The sequence below is a fragment of the Giraffa tippelskirchi genome, chromosome 4 (assembly GCF_054371585.1).
Source record: "Giraffa tippelskirchi isolate mGirTip1 chromosome 4, T2T-mGirTip1v1.2.pri, whole genome shotgun sequence".
Lineage (NCBI taxonomy): Eukaryota > Metazoa > Chordata > Mammalia > Artiodactyla > Giraffidae > Giraffa > Giraffa tippelskirchi.
The window spans coordinates 197,276,721-197,296,878 of NC_137278.1; the positions used below are offsets into that span (position 1 = coordinate 197,276,721).

Genomic DNA, 20,158 nt, shown 5'->3' on the forward strand with positions numbered 1-20,158 from the left:
CCCTGAAGCTGCTGTCCCTCTGTGTCCTTGTCTTTCACAGATGTCCCCCTGCTCCCTGGCTCCCCACGCCGGCTGAGCCCGCGGGCAGTGGTCAGAGGGAGTCAGGGCCCCAAACACGGACAGCAACGCCTCCAGGTGCCAGGTCCCCCAGCCCAGCGTCTGCAAGGAAGTGTCCCCCAAGGTTCCAGCCAGGCGTCTGGCGGAGGGAGCCCCCCCAACAGCTCTGTGAGTACTGGGGCGTGTGGCTGGGTGGGCCTGTGGGGCGCCCTCCACTTAGGGGCACGAGGTGTGTGTTGCGAGTTTGTGTGTGGGGGCGGAGTTTCTGTTAGGCCCCCTTCATCTCCTGTCTCTCCAAGACGGGATGGCACGCTGTCCCAATGGCACTGGGTCCCCTGGGCAGAGGAGGATGGGGAAGACAGAGGTGTAAGAGGCCCGGTGGCCCCGCCCATTGGCCTGCAGGCTCCCTGACCGCCCTCCCTCAGGTCTGAGGAGCCAGACCTCAGCTGGGTTGGCCTGCAGGCTCCTCGGTCCCCCTCCCTCAGGTCTGAGGAGCCAGACCTCAGCTGGGGCGCCTCTGAGGCTCTCCCCTGTGCCTGGTGCTTCATCTGGTTGCCCAGGTGACCTCTCAGGTGGCTGCGGAGGCAGCTGGGTATCAAACCTAATAAACAGGGAAACACCCAAAGCGGGAGGCAGGTCTCTCCCCCGGCTCCACCTAGTTTTCTCCTCCTCGTTTCAACCTCCCCGTCGCCTCTGGGAGCAGACGGGAGTGGACCGCAGCCTCTCTGGCAGGGTCCTCACCAGTGGCTGGGGAGGACGGCGAGCGGGTAGAGGAGGATGTGGTGCTGTGAGGCGCAGAGTGGACAGTGAATCCCCCGTGGGGTGGGAGTAGGGTGGGCCAGGCGGCTAGAAATCAGCCTTTGTTCCAATGGATCCAGAGAACCTGCCGGTGAGTACGGTGTGTTTGCAGGTGGGCCTGTAGCTCTGTGAGGAGGTAGGGGTGTCGTGGTGCGTGCGGGGGCATCTGCGTGTCAGAGCGCGCGCGGGTGACTCAGGTGTGCACATCGTGTGCCAGTGTGAGGCCGAGAGCCCGACTGTGCGCATGTGCCGGAATGGGGCTTGGTGCGCTGAGGGAGGTGGGAGGTGGGATGCGCGGGGTTCACGCTGCGTGTGCGTGTGTGTGCGTGAGCGTGTGTGCGTGCTGCATCTGTGGGCCGGGGCTAGACCCGGTGCTGGGGCGGAGGAGTGGCGGCCGTGGCGGATGAACTCGGGCCTCTCTGTTCTTTCGCGGTGAGGGCCTGGCCTCCTCGTCCCCCTCCCGCGTCCCAGAGCGCCAGGTCAGCCTCCCGCGCCTCTCGCTCCTCCCTCACTGGATGACGCCGCTCCGCGTCCCCTCTTCTCCGGCCAGGTCATCAACAACTACTTGGAGGCCAGCGAGCCGGTGTCCTCAGAGGCCCGCGTGAGCCGCATGCACTTCCATGACAACCAGAGGAAGGTGGACTACGTGCTCGCCTACCACTACCGGAAACGCGGGGCACACCCCGGCCACGGCTCCCCCGGCCACTCGCTGGCTATCGTCTCCAATGGCGAGACGGGCAAGGACCCCCAGGCGGGGGCTCCTGGTGACATCGAGCTGGGGCCACTCGACGCCCTGGAGGAGGAGAGGAAGGAGCAGCGAGAGGACTTTGAGCACAACCTGATGGAGGCCGGGCTGGAGCTGGAGAAGGACTTGGAGGTGAGGTTGGGCAGGTGGCCGATGGTCTGGGGTGCCATGGCTGTGCTGGGCTGGGTTCCTGGCCATCGGGTAACGTGCAGGACGCCTTTGCCTCTGTTCTGGCGTCTGGCATGCTTTTTTTTTTTTTTTTTTTCTGGTGGGCAAACCAGATTTTCTTGCTCAAGAACTTGAGGAAGAGTTCTGGGATCCCAGGGGCTGGTGGGGCCCCTGGTGCTGGTGGTCTGTGCCCATCTGGAAGTTGGCTTAGAGATCAAGACAGAAGTTAGAGATAGAAGGCAAGGCACTTCTTCCTGGCTCGCCATCCTGTGGCCTTTGTAATGCTTTCCCTGGAATGAAGACTTGATTTGCCTGTTGCGCTTTGGATTGAAGTTTCTGTCTAGGAGACTTACATTATTAAGAAAAGTCCTTGCCTGGGACTCTCAGGGAGTTGGTTATTTGGAAATTGAACATCAGACACATTTTATCAACTTGTAAGCTATCTGTATTCTGACCTCTGATCAGATAAATCCATTTATCTACACATTTGTCTCTCCGTCTGTCTGTCCATTCCTCCATTCATCCTTCCATCCATCCATCCATTCATCCATCCATCCTTCCATCCATTTCTTCACTCACTTCTCCATCCATTTCTTCATACCACACGATCCTTTAAAGATGACTGGCCCTTGCCATCCCCTCCAAACTCACCTCCTACCCCTCCCACTCTCCGGTGCTGGCTCCAGTCCACTGGCCTTATCTCGGTTGTGTCTTGGTCACTCTTACCTCAGGGTCTTTGCATGGATTGTCATCTCTGCTTCGGTCACCCTTCCTCAGACCTGCACATGCTCAGCCCCTCACTTCAGGCCTCTGCTTCAATATTACCTCCTTCCAGACATCTTCCCTGACTGTCTTAGATAAAGTACCTCCCACCCCTATCATTCTGTACCTTGACCCTGCTTAACTTTTCTTCATTATACTTAGCACCTGAAATAGCATGGTAGATTTATTTTTTTTATCTCTGCCCCTCCCAGCTCCATGAAGGCAGGGGTCTTGTTTGGTTCACTGCTGCATCTCGAGCACCTTGGAAAAAGTCTGGCATAAATAGGAGCTTAACTAGTGTTAGTTGAATAAATGACTTCCCCAAGTCTTAGGTTCCTCATTTGCAAATAGACACTCTGCAGGATTGTAGTTCTACGTGCCCCATTGTTAGACAGGCTGATGAAAACATCTAGCACAGTGTCTGGTACACAGTAGGTGCTCAGTAAATACTCATGATTATAGAAAAGGGTGTCATGCTGAAGGATGGGGTGACATTCTCATCAGATACCTGTTTTGTAAGTTTCACATTAACGCCATCCCCAAAGGGGAGGGGACATCCCCAGAGGTCATTCATCCATTTTGCTGTCCCCAGGCAGGATGGCGTGTGATCCAGCTCTGACCCTGGCTGTGCTGACCTGTGCTGCTTATCCACTCTTAAACCAGGAGCCCCTTCTAGCGTTTTTCTTTGCACCAGTGGAGGGCCAGTGTGCTCTTTAAAGGCTGCTTTGGGGCTCCCCTGATGTGGGGCATGCTGACCTTTACCTTTGGAAACCCAGAGCATGCTTGGTGCCTCTGACTGGGATCCGGTGGGAAGGTTTCTTGAGGCATGTTTTGAGAGCTGTGCAAGGAGCCCTTGGCATCACCGCTGTGGGAGGCTGCGCCTTCTCTTTGTGTCAGGGAGTCAGGGAGGCTCAGGCAGCAGAGGCCTGGGCCTTGTGCCCCTGCTGAGCTGGGAGACAACAACCTGCCCCAGAGGTGGATTCTGGAGTCTGAACACAGATGTCCACATCCCAGGCCAGGCATCTGTCAGCCTCATGACCTTGGGCAAGTGGCTTGATCCTTTGGAAGCCCAGTTTCTTTGTCTGTAAAAAGGGAATAACAATACCGTCTTCACTGGGTTGTGATGAAGAAGAAACCTGACAACTAGAAGTATCTGAAGGTGTAACAAGTCAGTGTTAACTGCTATTGTTATTATTGAGAGTTGCCGGATTCAGCAAATAAAGATTCAAGCTACCTAGTTAAATTTGAATTCAGATAAAAAACAAATTTTTTTTTTTTTTTAGCAGAAGTATGTCCCATGCAATATTGAGGATATTTATTGTGTCTAATTGCTAAGTTGTGTCTGACTCTTTTGTGACCCCATGAACTGTAGCCTGCCAGGCTCCTCTGTCCATGGGATTCCCCAGGCAAGAATACCAGAGTGGATTGCCATTTCTTTCTTCAAGGGGTCTTCCTGACCCAGGAATCAAGCCTGTGTCTCCTGCATTGGCAGGCAGGTTCTTTGCCACTGAGCCACTGGGGAAGCCCCATTAGGGACATACTTTTACTCAAATATTATTTGTGGCTAATCTGAAATTCAAATGTAACTGCACTGCTTTTAGTGTGGCTGTCATCTTTGCTGCCCCCCAACGTATTTTATTTTGGTTGCTATTGGATTTTGCTGGCTTCAGCTGGGAATTAGGAGGGCCCGGAGCTAGCTCTTAGGACTGACGAGTGTTCAGGGGCTGCTTGGGGCTCCCCTGCTGTGGGTGTGCTGGCCTTCACCTTTGGAAACACAGAGCTCGCTTGGTGCCTCTGACTGGGGTCAGGTGGAGTGTGTCCTGGACTGTTGCCCCTGCTGTGTACTCACTAAGAGTGCTTCCCTCCTGGCCCCTACCCTGGCTTCAGGTCTATTGAACTTTTCTTTCTCAGGGCCTTTCCAAGCTACTCAGCCTCCCCCAAGTCCCTTCTGTCATCAGAACCTCTACCACTCATGTAGCCATCCTGACCTCTCTCTTGCAGTGTTTTGCTTTATTTTTTTCCCCCTCCTTCTCTTTTGCAAAGTTATGCGTTTGGGTACCCCTGATGCAGAGCTAAGTTCATCACAGTTCTCAGTTATGGTGCATTATTATCATTGGTGTGCAAAGGTCCTTCTTGTGACTTATTTATTTATATAAAGGTAAAACCCAGAGTCTATAGTCCTAACACCAACCGACACTCAGACTCACAAGAGACAGGGGTTCCTGCCACAGCTGCCATTGGAGGAGGGGGTACCCTGGTCTTGAGCCCCTGACCCTCTGAGTAGCCTGATTCTAGACCCTGAGAAGAGGAAGGACTATTCCTGAGACCTCACAGGTGTATGTATAGGGTTGGGGTACCACCACTGCCTTCTCGCCCTTGCTGGGAACAGGGGTTGTTGTTGTTCAGTTGCTAAGTTATGTCCTACTCTTTATGACCCCATGGACTGCAGCACGCCAGGCTTCCCTGTCCTTCACCATCTCATGGAGTTTGCTCAAACTCATGTTCATTGAGTCGGTGATGCCATCCAACCATCTCATCCTCTGTCGCTCCCTTCTCCTGCCCTCAATCTTTCCCAGTATCAGGGTCTTTTCCAATGAGTCAGCTCTTTGCATCAGGTGGGCAAAGTATTGAAGCTTCAGCTTCAGCGTCAGTCCTTCCCATGAACATTCAGGGTTGATTTCCTTTAGGATCGACTGGTGTGATCTCCTTGCTCCCTTGGGGACAGGGGAAGGGCTTTCATGTCAACCTTCTCCCTCATTGCAGTCCTACATCAGGCCTGCGGGGCTGGCCCTGGATCCCAAGGCCTGCAGCCACCTTGGTGCCTGTACTCCTTGTGATTTCTTTTAATCCCCTTACCCTTCCCTGTTCACTGCCTGCTGCCCGCAAAGGCCGTCATTCCAATGCTTGGTGTTTCTGGGAAACGTATAGTGTTGCTTTTGCTTTGTGCATTTTTTTCTTTTAAAAAAAGACATTATTGTTTAGAACAGCTTTTTAAAAATTTATTTGTATTGGAGTATAATTGCTTTACAATTTTGTGTTAGTTTATGCTATACAGCAAAGTGAATCAGCCATGCATATACATATGTTCCCTCTTTTTTGAATTTCCTTCCCATTTAGGTCACCATAGAGCACTGAGTAGAGTTACCTGTGCTATACTTTAGGTTCTCATCAGTCATCTGTTTTATAACTTGTATCAATAGTGTATAAAACAGTTTTACATTTTCAGAAAAATTGGACAGAGAGGTCCCCATCCCACACTCTAGTTTCCTCTATTATCAATATGATACATTTATCACAATTAATGAGCCATTATTGATACACTGTCATTAACTCAAATCCCTTCTCTGTTCAGAGTCCTCTGGTTTTTACCTTCTCCCTTTTTGTCCTCCAGGATCCCAGCCCAGATCCCACATCGTATTTACTGTCATATCTCCTTAGGCTCACCACCCTCTTGGTGGTGACAGTTTCTTTGACTTGTATGCATTTTTAATTTGCATAGTGGCACTCTGTCTTTACCCATTCTGTTCCCTCCTTTTTTCTCTTAGCACTGTATTTTTCAGACCATTCATTAGTGTTGTTATTGTTTAGTTGCCAGGTGGTGTCGACTCTTTGTGACCCCACAGACTGCAGCACGCCAGGCTCCTTTGTCTTCCACCATCTCCTGGAGTTTGCTCAAACTCATGTCCATTGAGTTGGTGATGCCATCCAACCATCTCATCCTCTATCACCCCCTTCTCCTCCTGCCTTCAGTCTTTCCCAGCATCAGGGTCTTTTCCAATGCGTTGGCTCTTTGCATCAGGTGGCCAAAGTATTCCCTGGTGCACAGGCGTCTAATTCCTTTTTTCTAACAGATGAGCGCTTGTTTACCTTGCCCCTAATGATAATTGGCACCCAGGTTGTCACCCAACAAGGTTGTGAATGAATTGTGACCTCCTTCAGGGCTCGTGCCCCATGCTCTTCTCCACCCCTTCCCCTCGCCCCTAGGTCAAGTTGGTGCTAAACCCTGGTTAGAGGTGGAGACCATGAGGGTCTGAACAACTTTCTGGGGGCCTGTTGGGGTCTGAGTTGCTCTCTGGGTCGGGATGCCCAGCCTCTGGCTGTGAGCAGCAGTTTGGAACTGGTCCCTCATGGGGCAGGGACACTGCCCGGCTGCACCTGGTGGCTGTTTGGAGAGCAGGTGCAGTGGCCCCACCTTCTAGACTGTCCCTCCTCTCCTGGGCTGGATGGCCTTTTAGGCTCTAGTTTTGCTTTGATTTTAAGGCAAATGGAGAGGAAATGGATTTCCTATTGGAGACCTATGAAAAATATGCACTTAGCCTTACAGATCAGAAAAACTTTGTGGCCACCAAACTCTAATGGATCAAGTATCGTGGACTTCATTTCAACCCTGTTTGATATCTGGGCGTGCTTCAGACAGGAGAACTAGTGTGTACCTTGTTTGGTGTTTCACCTTTCATTGTGTGTACATATTGTCATGTATTGACAAGGTCCATGTTTGTATTTTTTTTTTCGATAAATTTATTAAAGAATACATTTGAATCAGTTCTATTGAGATGGATGAAACTGGAGCCCATTATACAGAGTGAAGTAAGCCAGAAAGAAAAACACCAATACAGTATGCTAATGCATATATATGGAATTTGAAAGATGGTAACGATAACCCTACATGCAAGACAGAATAAGAGACACAGATGCATAGAACAGTCTTATGGACTCTGAGGGAGAAGGTGAGGATGGGACGTTCTGAGAGAATAGCATTGAAACATATATATTATCATATATGAAACAGAACACCATTCTAGGTTCGATCCATGTTTGTATTTTAAAGACTATTTAGTATTTATTGGATGACTAAGCCATGGTTCACTCTATATTTTCTTATGTTTGGCCATTTGATTAGAATTCCATCTAAAGACTTTGCTGGAGATGCCTCTGGGTGACAGAGACCCCTGCAACCTCATTGCCAGTTCTGATAAATGTGGGCCTCCCTTTGGAGTTGAGCATTAAAATCACTGCATTCGAGTGGGAGGTGAATGAATGCAAGCAGTTAGGGGACTTACCCAGCCTTGAGCCTCCAGACAGGCTGTAGAGTGGATGGGCTGAACAAGGCCTCCTGTGACCCCCACCTCCTCTTGTGCTCCCCTAGACCTCCTGCCCCGACCCAGAGAGCCAGAGGGACAGAGGGAGAGACTCGGATGCTTGGGTGGCACCAGGGGGTATCTAGGTGATGGGCAAGCCCAGAGCCAGGACAGCATGCAATGCCCTTGATGGGCCCGGAGGTCATGTTTACACAATGGTGCAGAGACTTTCTCCCAACCCACAGGCCTTGGAATTCCAGCAGGTGTGGCCCCAAACTTCATCTCTGTGGGCAGCTGATCTTCCCAACTGGGAATGGAGAGGGAGCATGGACAGGGAGACCAGGTGCCCCCTTGCTTGGCACTGGCTTTCCTGGGATTAGGGCACCCCTAGGACCCCTAGCAGAAGCTGCCTTTATACCACGTGGTCTGGCTTCTCTAGCAGATCTACAGGCTGCTTTTGGCAGTGTCAGTCATGGGGGGCAGAGTGCCAGCCCGGAGGCCTGCAGGTTCACTCAGGAGGCAGAGCCCTTCTCTCTGAGCTGGTGTCAGGTGGGAACCCAGGAATAACCAAGCCTCTCTGTCTCTACGGAGAGATCACCTCCCCTCAAGACAAAGGATGTCTCTGATACCTGACTCTTTGCCCTGCGGCCCTGACACCTGACAATTCAACCCAGATTATTGTGCTGAGTCAAAAGGAGTCGTCTAGGGGACCTCTGGGGCTCATTTAGCCCCTCCCAGTGGGGCTCATTTAGGGGAGAAGCTGGCAGGCTGGGAAAAGCAAATGCTGCCTCACTCTCTTCAAACCAGAGATTACTGTTTCTTGACCTGACCTCTGTCATCACCCCTTTCTTGCATGAAGAATCTGCCTACAATGCAGGAGACTGCCTGCAATGCTTGAGACCTGGGTTCGATCCTTGGGTCAGGAAGATCCTCTGGAGAAGGAAATGGCAACCCACTCCAGTATTCTTGGCTGGGAATTCCCATGGACAGAGGAGCCTGGGCGGGCTGCAGTTCATTGGGTTGCAAGAGTTGGACACGACTTAGTGACTAAACCATTACCTTTTTCGGGAAGAGTTTTTATACATCTGATTAAATAACTGATGAGAACCCCTGTCCTCTTAGGCTTTTGGACAGTGGTGGGGCAACAGTATGAAACTGCTGCCTTTCTTCTTATGTGGTATCCATCCACAGCCTTGCAGATGAGACCCTCAGACCTGCGTTTTCTTCTCTCTTGCCTGTATCATTTTGCTTTGCTGGGAGAAGTAGGGTGTGGGAGATTCCCTGATTCTCGGGAAAACCTTGCTGCTTGCTTTTCTAGGGTGACCTGGAGGTCTTCCTGTCCACCGCTCTGCCTCCAGTCCCTAAGCAGGGTGTTGGGCACTGGCATGAGTGAGTGGTATATTTCTATGGGGTGCGGGTCCCCACATCCTTATCAACACCATTGTGAGATTAGTCTGTTTCCTTCTCAGGAATAGAATAGGGGCTTGCATTCTTAAGAAGGCCTATAAGGGAGAGCAGGGAAGATACGAACGTGGCATTTAACGATGCTCCAGTCCATTCCGTTTCTTGATGATGCTGTTGCATTCTCATGGGTGTGGGTAGTGGTCCGGTGGCTGTTGACTTGCTCTAATGACTGGGCAAAATGCACTGATTTCCCCCCAGCTTTGAGATGTGTTCCTGTTCCACTTGCCGCACCCTGAAGCAGCATATCAGAGTCCAGGGCGTCTCACCTGCCTCTTTCCTGCCCCAAGGGAGCTTCAGGAAACACAACAGCCTGAGCAGCCCCTGCCCGCTGGGACCACACAGCTGAGCAGAGCAGGGCAGGCCTGGGTGGACTGGATCTCCTGGGGGACGGACCCCAAGCAGCCTGGGGGTGAGATTCAGAGAGAAGCAAGGAGAGCAAGTCAAGTCCTCCAAACCTGGGTGAACATCAATTTCCTTTTTCAGAGTTTGTAATTAAAAACTAATATTCATTAACAGAGACTGCTTGGGTAGGTCACTCCAGCTGTCAAGATGCCCCAAAGGGAAGCAGAGACCAGAGGAGACCCACCAGGTTCCATCTCTGGCTCCATCTCTGCCCGCTCTCTCCTGCATCTCCTTCAGCAGACATTACTGATTCGGTGTCATGTCCTGGGCTGGAGCTGATGCCACAAGGGCCTCTGGTCTAGTAAGGAAAGCAGCCCTGACTACAGAGAATCACAGGATCAGGCCTGAACGTCTAGTTACAGAGTAGGGAAGAGAGTGCTGGGAGCATGACCAGTGGTCTGGTGGTGGGAGAAGCTTCACTCTTGCCTGGAAGCTCTGGACGGAATCGCCTCCCTTCTCCTCACTCCCAGATGCTTAGGGCCCAGCACGCCTGAGTGGGCTGTGTCTGCTGCGTGCAGATCTCCAGCGGGCATTTGCCCCCCTGCAAGCTGCGGTGTTGGGGAGGATGGTGCAAGTTTAGACATGGGTGTTGCATGAGGTGGGGGTCTTCTTTGAGCCTTTGAGGTCTGGAGAAGCCCAGTGGTTGTATCTGGGGCTTGAGGGATGGGGAGAAAGGTTCTGGGCCACCAGCCTTAAGTGTCCCCTTGTCCTCACTGTGGATGGGGTTTCCCTGGTACTCCTGGTCAGCTCCTTATGCTGCCCCCATACCTTCTCTCTGATGACCCCTGGGATTACATGGCAGCATCAAGCGTTCTTAAACCTCACAGGTTTTTTGAATAGGATTCATCAACTCAAATGGTAGAAAGTGGCACTTATTTTCACCACCATTTAGGTGCATGCATGCTAAATTGCTTCAGTTGCATCCGACTCTGTGACCCCATGGATGGTAGCCCACCAGGCTCCTCTGTCTGTGGGGATTCTCCAGGCAAGAACTCTGGAATGGGTGGCCATGCCCTCTTCCAGGTGATCTTCCCTTGTCTCAGGCATCTTCTGCATTGGCAGGCGAGTTCTTTACCACTAGCACCACCTGGGAAGCCCCAACATTTACCCAAAACATAGCATTTACTTGACTTAAGGATATAGGCACGAACCAACATTGCTATGAGTACCTGGGAGTTTATCACCAATGGAAGTCACATGTAGCTTCATATCCCCTTATAAGGGCTGCACAAGTCTCTGTCAGCACTGATGCTCATCATTAGTTTGAAATGATGACAAGGTTTAGATGTGCTGCTAGGCTTGCTATTGGATGCCTTGTTAAAGCAGTATGTGTATGACTGTATCATACATTTCCCTGGAGGCTCAGATGGTAAAGAATCTGCCTACAATGCAGGAGACCCAGGTTCGATCCCTGGGTTGGGAACATACCCTGGAGAAGGGCATGGCAACCCACTCCAGTATTCTTGCCTGCAGAATTCCATGGACAAAGGAGCCTGGCAGGCTGCAGTCCATGGAGTCATAAGAGTCAGACACAACTGAGTGACTAACACTTACTTTTTCACTTAAAGCAGTAAGTGTATGACATTTACATTTAAGTATTTTGATTCCTGTGTGATGAGTCTTCTCTTTATTCTGTATGATTATTTTATACACTGAAACATTCTGAGAAGGGGTTCATAGATTCCATCTGACTGTCCTAGGGCTCCAGACCCAGAAAATGATTATGAATCCCTGAACATCACTCCGCAAACCTAGAAGAAGCTCAGACAGACAGTGACTGTCCTGCCTGGCTGCTGTATGAAGGGAAATCAGATGGGAAGGCTTACAGGCTGCATCCTGGAGACTTACTGGCTCAGAGGAAGTTCCCGAGGAGTTGGAGGCAGAGGCATGATATCAGGAGCCTGGTGGGGCCAAGTATACCTGTGATGTCAGCTGACCCTTCTGTGCTAGTTGTATTTGGAAGTGTGTGGTTTGATCCACAACGTGGTTGGACCCAAGAAGGAAGTGGAGTGGAAAGAGGGTTGAGTGGCTCAAGCCGGGGTTCTAGGTCCTGCACTGCCACCAGCTGGCTTCTTTTTGGACCTGGAGACTGAGCATAATCAGGGATCCTCCAGCGCTAGATCTGAAGGGACTGGCTCTCTAGGACTTAGACTGACAGTCTGGGCTGCAATAAAAATGGAGACTTTTCTCCGTGTACTCAAAATTTGCACCGATGAAGACAATTTTCTCAATTTATAATTGTTCTTACATATCTTTTCCTTCAACCTTTAGCAGCTGTTAGCACTTGGCTGTCCGTGTGTACTCAGTGAGGGCAGAGCGAATGGGTGAGAAGTAGAAGAATGTTAGTGGGAAAACTTAGAATTGGCCAGTCCTGTTTAATATTGCGATTGTTTTTTTTTTTTCTTTTTTTATTGGAGTATAACTGCTTTACAACGTTGTATTAGTTTCTACTGTTCAATGAAGTGTGTTAGCTATTTGCTGTGCTTAGCTGCTCAGTCATGTCTGACTCTTTGTGACTCCATGAACTGCAGCCTGCCAGGCTCCTCTGCCCTTGGGGATTCTCCAGGCAAGAATACTGGAGTAGGTTGCCATGCCCTCCTCCAGGGAATCTTCCCAACCCAGAGATTGAATCCAGGTCTCCCGAATTGCAGGCAGATTCTTTACCGACTGAGCTACCAGGGAATATGTATACATATATCCCATCCCTCTTGGACTTCCCTCATCCCACCCCTCTGGGTCATCACAGAGCACCAAGCTGAGCTTCCTGTGCTATTCAGCAGCTCTTCGTTGGCTGTCTGGTTACACAAAGTGGTTTATATACATCAGTGCTACTCTCTCAATTTGACCCACCTTCTCATCCCCATGCTGTGTCCATATGCCTGTTCTCTACATCCACAAATAGGTTCATTTGTACTATGTTTCTAGATTCCACATGTATGTGTTACATATGATATTTGACCTTTTCTTTCTTTTTAAAGTTAATTTATTTTTTAATTGAAGGATAATTGCTTTACAGAATTTTGTTGTTTTCGTCAAACCTCAATGTTTTTTGCTTTCTGAAATACCTCACACTGTATGACAGATTCTAGGATCCATCTGCATCTCTACAAATGACCCAATTTCATTTCTTTTTTTTTTTTTTTGGCTGCCATAAAAAGAAATGCAGTTGGTTTTGGTGGTGATCTTCTTTTGCCTATCCTGTGAGTTCTTCCGTGAAAATTGTTCTTGGTTTGAATGTTGGAATTAAGCATGTTAGTATTTTAAGGACTTTTGTGGAGGGCTCTGCAAGGAGCATTGTGACCTGGTGTGTTGTCCAGCTCCTAAGGGTACCCCGGGGCTGCCTGCTCGGGCATCAGAAACACACAGCTCCTCACAGTGCGTCCTGCTGAGAAGCCTGTCTTTGGTTCTGCATATGCAACAGGTGAGGGGATGGTGAGTTGGGTAGGTTGATGGCCTCTCTCCAGGGGAGATTGCTGATGTTGTTCAGTCACTCAGTCACGTCTGACTCTCCAGCCCCATGAACTATAGCACACCAGGCTTCCCTGTTCTTCACTATCTCCCTGAGTTTGCTCAAACTCACGTCCATTGAGTCAGTGATGCCATCCAACCATCTCACCCTCTGTCACCCCCTTCTCCTCTTGCCCTCGATCTTTCCCAGCAACAGGGTCTTTTCCAATGAGTCAGCTCTTTACATCAGGTAGCCAAAGTATTGGAGTTTCAGCTTCAGCATCAGTCCTTTCAGTGAATATTCAGGGTTGATTTTCTTTACGATTGACTGGTTTGATCTCCTTGCTGTCCAAGGGACTTTCAAGAGTCTTCTCCAGCTCCAGGGGAGATATCAGGTTAAAAAAGAGAGAAGGAAACTTATGTAGTATCAGATAAGTTAAAGCTATATTGACATCAAGTGGAGACTTTACAAGATAATTGAAAAGGGACTCAGTTTCTCACCATTTCAAACTGTTATTTGATGTTCTGTTGTATCTTCCTTAATCTAATGCTCCTTGCACTTGGGCAAAATGGCCAAAACACTTAGCACACCCTCTTGGAGCTTCACTTGTTCTCGGATGGACTGAAGGCTTCGAGAGCCGGGACCGTGTTTTATTCCTTTTTTTGTTTGTTGGCACAGTGTCTGACACGCAGTAGAGACTCAAGTATGCTGAACTGATTCAAAGTATAGTATGTGGCAAGGATAGCATATTGCAGAGTTGTTCAGGAGAGGGGCCAGTCCCCAGGAGCTGGAGTTGTCAGGGGAGGCTTTCCCAAGAAGAGGGACCCCCCCCTTTCCCCGAACCCTGCCCCCGCTCTCAGCAGCCTGGAACCCTGCCCGCATTTCCTCTCCCCACTCCCCACCTGAGCTCTAGCCCCTTCCTGCTTCTTCTTTGCAGTAGCTGCCGTGGGGAGGAAAATGCCTTGGCCATCGCATCTCCCTCTGAGCCCCCGACCCAGAGAGGAGGGTGGAGAGCACGGGAGGAGGGAGTGAGAGGAAGCAGGGGCCGGGGAATGAGGCACAGACAGACAGACAGACAGACAGTAAACCTGAGGCCTTCCAGGCTGCCCTTTGGGTCCCCAGTTTAGAAAGTTCTGACTCCCTGCCTGGGGAAGAGGTTGTTATGCGTCTCCCTGTCTCCCCCCACCCACCCCGTTCCTCCCTCTTTCTTCCTCTCAACGCCCTCCAGCTCTGCACTCGGGCAAATCCCACAGCCTGGATGATTACCGTTGCTGTGGACTTGTTGATGTTTGTCTCCACGATGCAATTATGAAATCCTTCAGAAACACACGCAGACACAGTTTCCTATGGACCGTACGTCGGGAACTGTCTGCGTGACCGGGGCTGTGTCCCCAAGGCTGCTCTGGCTCTGGGACCTCGCTTTCATCCGGTCACTAGAAATTTCCTTCTCGGAGTTGCCAGGACTGTCTGTTCTCTCCTGCCTGTACGGGGGCCGCAGGAATCTGACCCTTCCTTCCCTGAGTGTCTTTTGTTGTTGTTGTTGTTTTGTGTTTTTTGTTTTTTTAGGCTGCACTGTGTAGCATCTGGGATCTAGTTCCCTGACCAAGAATGGAACCTGGGCCCCCTGCATTGGGAACGTGGAATCTTAACCACTGGACCCGCAGGGAAGTCCCTCCCTGAGTATCTTTTATTACATATAGTTAGGTAAGGGTTCAACTTCGTTCTTTAGCATGTGGCTATTCAGTTTTTATAGCACCATTTGTTGAAAAGACTGTCTTTTCCCCATTGAATGGTCTTGACACCCTTGTCAAAAACCATTTGACCAAATATATGCATGCATGCTTAGTCACCATGTTGTGTCTCTTTGTAGCCTGCCAGGCTCCTCTGTCCATGGGATTTCCCAGACAAGAATACTGGGTTAGGTTGCCTTTTCCTTCTCCAAGGGATCTTCCTGACCCAGGGATCGAACCTGGGTCTTCTGCATTGCAGACAGATTCTTCACTGTCTGAACCACTTAGAGAAGCCCCCTCCTTGAGTGTCTTAATGCTGCTTTTGCAGATACGAGTCATGACAAATACTTCTACTGTGCTGGGGCACGTAGAGCCACTCACTGAATCCTCGTAATGACCCTGTAACAGGTGGACTATCCCCGCCTTTATTTCTCAGATAAGAAAACTGAGGTTACTTGGTCAAGGTCAAAGAGCTAGTACCAGGGAAGATTCAGACCCTTTGTCTACGTCTCCATCACTGCACCGTCACACTTCTGGGGGGCTGATGCTTTTGCCCTCTGAGCTTGGCGAGGGGGAGGAGGAGTCCTTGTTGTCACCATAGAGACTGTTGTCCACCAGAGCAGGAGAAGAGCTGGGAGCCTGTGAACTTGGGAGTGTTTTCTCCTTTCCTCTGTCCCTGTTTTGCCCCCTCCATCTTCCCTCTTAGTGGCTGAGGCGGGTGATCATGAGATGGGGAACAGCTGGATCCCTGCAGGTACCTTTTAATTACTGTGTTTGCAGCAGGAATCAACCTGCTTGGGGCTTACCCCTGAGACAGCTGGGTGGATCTGGACCAGCACATGGGGTGAGCAGCAGCAGGGGTTCCCAGGAGAGTGAGGCTGAGGGATGACTCTGCACAAACTCCAGCGAGGGTGGGGCAGTATGGCGTTGGGAGTCACTTCGGACAGTGAGCCTGCGTGGCACGTCAGCCCCCCGGGAGCAGGGCTGGGAGGACCTCCACGGGTGTGTTCTGCCCTGTCCAGCCCTTGGGCATCAGGAGGAATAAGGGCAGGACCTGCTCACCTTGGGTGCCCAGCCTCTGCCTTCTGTGGCTTCTCCCACCTGGTTCGAGCATCACTCTCTGCCTTCATGTCCACTCTCAGGGCTTTCATTCAAATCCCTTGGGACAGCCGGACTTTGCAGCAGCTGCGTCTTTAATAAGGATCAAAAACGTAGGTGATGGTAGCAGACTGGGCCCCAGCAGATGGAGGACTCTGGAAATCACGCCATAGTGACCCTTTCCTTTTTCAAGGACCACGGCCCCCCTTTTTCCTTTACCCCTGCTTTCATAAGCCGCTTATGTCAGCGCCTAATGCCCGCACAGCCAGGCAGTATTTGGGATGGAGCATCCCTTGTGTTCCGGGGCGCGTGGTGGTGTGAGATGAAGAGGAGAGTGTCTGCACGGTCAGCACACTCGGAGAGGGGTCGGTGTTCAGCATAGGGCACAGAAGGCAGACAATTCCTCAGGGTTGTGCACGTATTCCTTGTGTGGGCACGTGTGACTGGTGGGTGGATAACCTGTTCACCGTCTCTTGCATTCTGAGTCATTCCCTCCTGTTGTTAGGATGCTGAGGAAATGGAAGAGAATTCAGTCATTCATCTTGACTGGAGCCAAGCGGAACCAGACAGATGCTGGGGTCTTCCTCCCCCAAGCACAGCATCCTTCCCTCCAGGACCGAAGGGCTGTGGTTCACTGGTGCTCCCCCCGCCTGCAGTGGTTTGGGTGTACATTATCTGCATAGACACTGTTGTCCGCACATATGTGAATGCATGCAGCCAAGGTGACTTGCTACAGGGACTGGAGCCAGGAGGGGCAGGGCTGGAAGGTTTCTTGAAGGAGAAAGTTCTGGTGTCAAGTGAGCTTGGAATCCCAGCTCAGCCACTAAGTGATGCATAACCGTGGGCAGCTCGTATGATGTCCCCTGTGACTTGGGTTTTCTCATCTCATCTGTTTGAGTTGTTTTGAAGACGAGTGGTCCATTGAGGGGTACCTGATAGTTGTCAAGGAAATGAATAATTAAATGAGGGAACATTCCTTCAAGTGTCGAGAGCAGTGCCTGGGACATGTTAGAAGCTCAGCATAGCTGCTGTTCTAGTTCCTCCCTCTGAGGTCCCAAGATCCCTACAAGACTCCTGTCTTTTCCTCCGGGCTGACATGTCTAAATGAGCCAGACTCTCCCATCCTAATTATTCTCAGTCCTCTCTTGACCTGGCTTCATGGACGCCTTGTTAGGCTCTAACACCTGCCAGTGGTCCAGATGCCCTGGAGAAGCCTCCTCCAACAAGCGTTTTTCTTTTCTTCTTTCTGGGGTCTCCAGAAATCTCACCCAAGGGCTGACGTGTGTGTGTGCGCGTGCTAAGTCGCTTCAGTCATGTCTGACTCTTTGTGACCCCATGGACTGTAGCCTTCCAGGCTTCCCTGTCCATGGGATACTCCAGGCAAGAATACTGGAGTCGTTTGCCTTGCCCTTCTCCAGGGGATCTTCCTAACCTAGGGATTGAACCCTCATCTCCTGCATTGCAAGTGAATTCTTTATTGCTGAGCCACCAGGGAAGCCCCAAAGGCTAACACCTGATTTCAAATACCACACCAGGAGGCTGACCGTCCCCAGGAAGACTCACCTGGAATCAGACGGACCTTTGCATGGATAGGTCATCCATCTGTGTTCCCTGGTCTGAGCTAGAAGTCTCGCTTGCTACACTGAACCTCTGTTTTAAAAATTCTCATTGCATTGTAAGTGTGTTAATGTAGGTTGTTGCAGAGAGCCCTTTTAAAAAGTGATAATTAGCCTAATTTATCTGCCGTCTACACCTGCACTTCCCTGTCTCTGGTTTGATGGAAATATGACACACCTCTGCCTTTCTCACTGGGCTTCAGTGAGAAGTGCGATGCTCTGTGTATCTTGAAGCACAATCTAGCCCGTGATCCAACTAGAGGAAGAGAGATGAGAAACCGCCTCTTGTACTTGCTTGTGCAGTTATCTCAAAACTCAGGAGGCAGGTACTTCTTGAGGTCTAACCTGACTCCCTCCAGAGCAACTGTCAGTTGGTGAAGGAACAGGTCAGATGGCGTGCGTTTGATTGGCCCTGCTGGGTCTGAAGTGCGTGGGGACTTGTCTCGGGGGCCTCATTTTGAGCGTGCCCCGTCTTAGACAGTGGAGCCAATGGAGGATTGGAGAGCATCCTTCTGTGAGCCCAAGGAGCAGGTTGTCCGGCCGTCTGCAGACTCTGGTCTGCCTGCAGCTCTTCTCCCTGCTTGGTCTCACACTCAGGACAGGTCATGTAACTATCCCCAGCTCTTAAATTTCAGTATTTTCAGTTGTTTTGGGTTCCTCCATCTCCTATCTCCTGTAGCATCTACGGGCAGGCCCGCTGTCTGTTTTCTGCAGAATCCCATGTTCCTCAGTGAACTGTGTGGGAGTATCTGAAGGTCATCCAGGCCATGCCCCTGACTCTGGGACAGGCTTCATGTGTCCCAGTGCTTCAAACATCTTCACAGGGATTTCTTCATTTCCTCGGGTAATCTCTCCCTACCCTTCGTAGTGACAAGGTTCTTTCTAGAGTCTGACTTGAACACTTTCTCTTGCTGCCAGCTCCACCCCGTGGTCCACTCAGTTCTGGCCTCCAGGGAGGCAGAGAACAGCTGCCTGGTCCCGCCCCTGTTCCTTCCTTGTTCTTGTTGGGGTAGCACCTCCGTGCATCCAGTCCACGAATCCCCCAGCAATTTCTTTGTCACTAGATCACATTGCAAGCTCCTGTCCAAGTGCCGTCTGGCCTCTTCCTGTTCCAGGCTTCTCCCTCCCACCTGAGTATTTGTGTTTCTGGTTATTTATCCCCAGATGCAACGACTGCATTTTTCCAGGTTGAATCTGCTCATTGTTACTTCCTGCCCGGCTTTGCTAACATCTCCAGGTCCCTTTTGCAGCCGCTGCTGCAGGCTTGCTGGACCTGGAGACATGGGTTTCCAGCCTTAGCAAGGCAGACTCTGAAGGGAGTGGGGTGGGGAGAGCTGGTTCTCCTGCTGAGAGGGGCCCCACCCAATGCGAAGTCAGGGACTCCCCAGGAGAACGTCTGAATTGACGAGCACGGAAAGCCATCGAGCGCTGCCAGCAGGGGGGCGACCGAGACCAAGCCCGTCCCAGCTGTTCCGCGGCTCACGTCTCCTGGGCCAGGAACAAGGAGACGCCTTCCTGCCCTCTTGGCCTCGGCTCTTTCCAAACAGCCATCGCCAGTTCTAATTAAATACTCAGCAGAGGAAGCAACGAGCCCCAGAAGAGGGGGTCGGGACCATTTCCTGTCCGGGGAGGGGGCCAGACCAGGATGGCAGGGGCCACAAGTTAAATGCAGAGTGAGCGTGGATGCTCCCTCACGTCTTTTGGAAAAGGGAGAGTTATTTTATTTTTTTTCCTATCTGATTTTATCGTCGGCCCTGATGACTCAGAAAGTCAAGAGTTGGAAGGGACCTCTGAGTGTCTTTCCTGCTTGTCTCACTTTCTTTTTTTTAAATCTTATTTTTATTTATTTTTGGCTGTGCTGGGTCTTCGTTGCTGTGCGGGCTTTTCTCCTGTGGCGAGTGGAGGATATGCTCCAGTTTCGGTGCCCGGGTTTTTCATGTAGGTGGCTTTTCTTGGCACAGAGCGTGGGCTTCAGACCACAGGCTCAGTAGTTGTGGTGCATGGGCTTAATTGCTCTGTGGTTTGTGGGATCTTCCCAGATCAGGCATCGAACCCATTTCTCCTGCATTGGCAGGTGGATTCTTTACCTCTGCTGCTCATCTCACTTTACAGAAGGAGGGCTTTAGACGTTCAGGAACTTTCTCAAGTCCACAAAAGCATTGCCAGTCATTCTCTGTGCTGTAGGGGCTTCCCAGGTGGCACTAGTGGTAAAGAACCCACCTCCAAATGCAGGAGACATAAGAGACTTGAATTCGGTCCCTGGGTGGGGAAGATCCCCTGGAGAAAGAAATGACTATCCAGCCACTTCGTGCCTGGAGAATCCCATGGACAGAGGAGCCTGGCAGGTTATGGTCTGAAGGGTCACAGAGTCAGACGCGACTGAAACGACTTAGCATGCATGCACGCTCTGCCCTGTAGAGGGGTGCTGAGTGTCGGGTATGGAAAGTGGATTCTCCTGTGACCAGGAGGGGCTCAGGGATGGGTGCGTATCACACAGCCCTCTCTGCCTGTGTCTTCCCTCGCTCTCGACCAGGAACCAGAGCTCCAAGGCAAGATTGGGGGTCTGATACCTCTCTGGCCTCCCAGGGCTCTGGGTTCCCATCAGTCAATTGCAACACAGGGGTGTGAATGGGGAGTGAGTGGGTGCTGCTCCCAAGAGCTGTTTAGAACTTGAGTGGCAGAGAGGACCACTAAAAATGGAATTTCGGCGACCTGCCACTTGCCCAAGTTTCTTCTTCCCCGCCTCGCTGAGGCTGTGGAGTTTCCCAAACATGTTGCTGGTGAGGAGGCTT

The 20,158-nt window shown here is 51.0% G+C and overlaps 1 protein-coding gene across 2 annotated transcripts in view; it reads left to right on the plus strand.

Annotated features, from left to right (window-relative positions):
• The window catches only part of ANO2 (anoctamin 2), a 328,686-nt gene that overhangs the window by 10,390 nt on the left and 298,138 nt on the right, over positions 1 to 20,158 (plus strand). For both annotated transcript variants that reach the window (XM_081587341.1, XM_081587340.1), the window contains 2 exons: positions 41 to 225; positions 1,406 to 1,732. In XM_081587341.1, coding sequence (XP_081443467.1) covers positions 1,466 to 1,732 — 267 coding nt within the window. In that variant the 5' untranslated portion in view covers positions 41 to 225; positions 1,406 to 1,465. The remainder of the gene's footprint in view (positions 1 to 40; positions 226 to 1,405; positions 1,733 to 20,158) is intronic.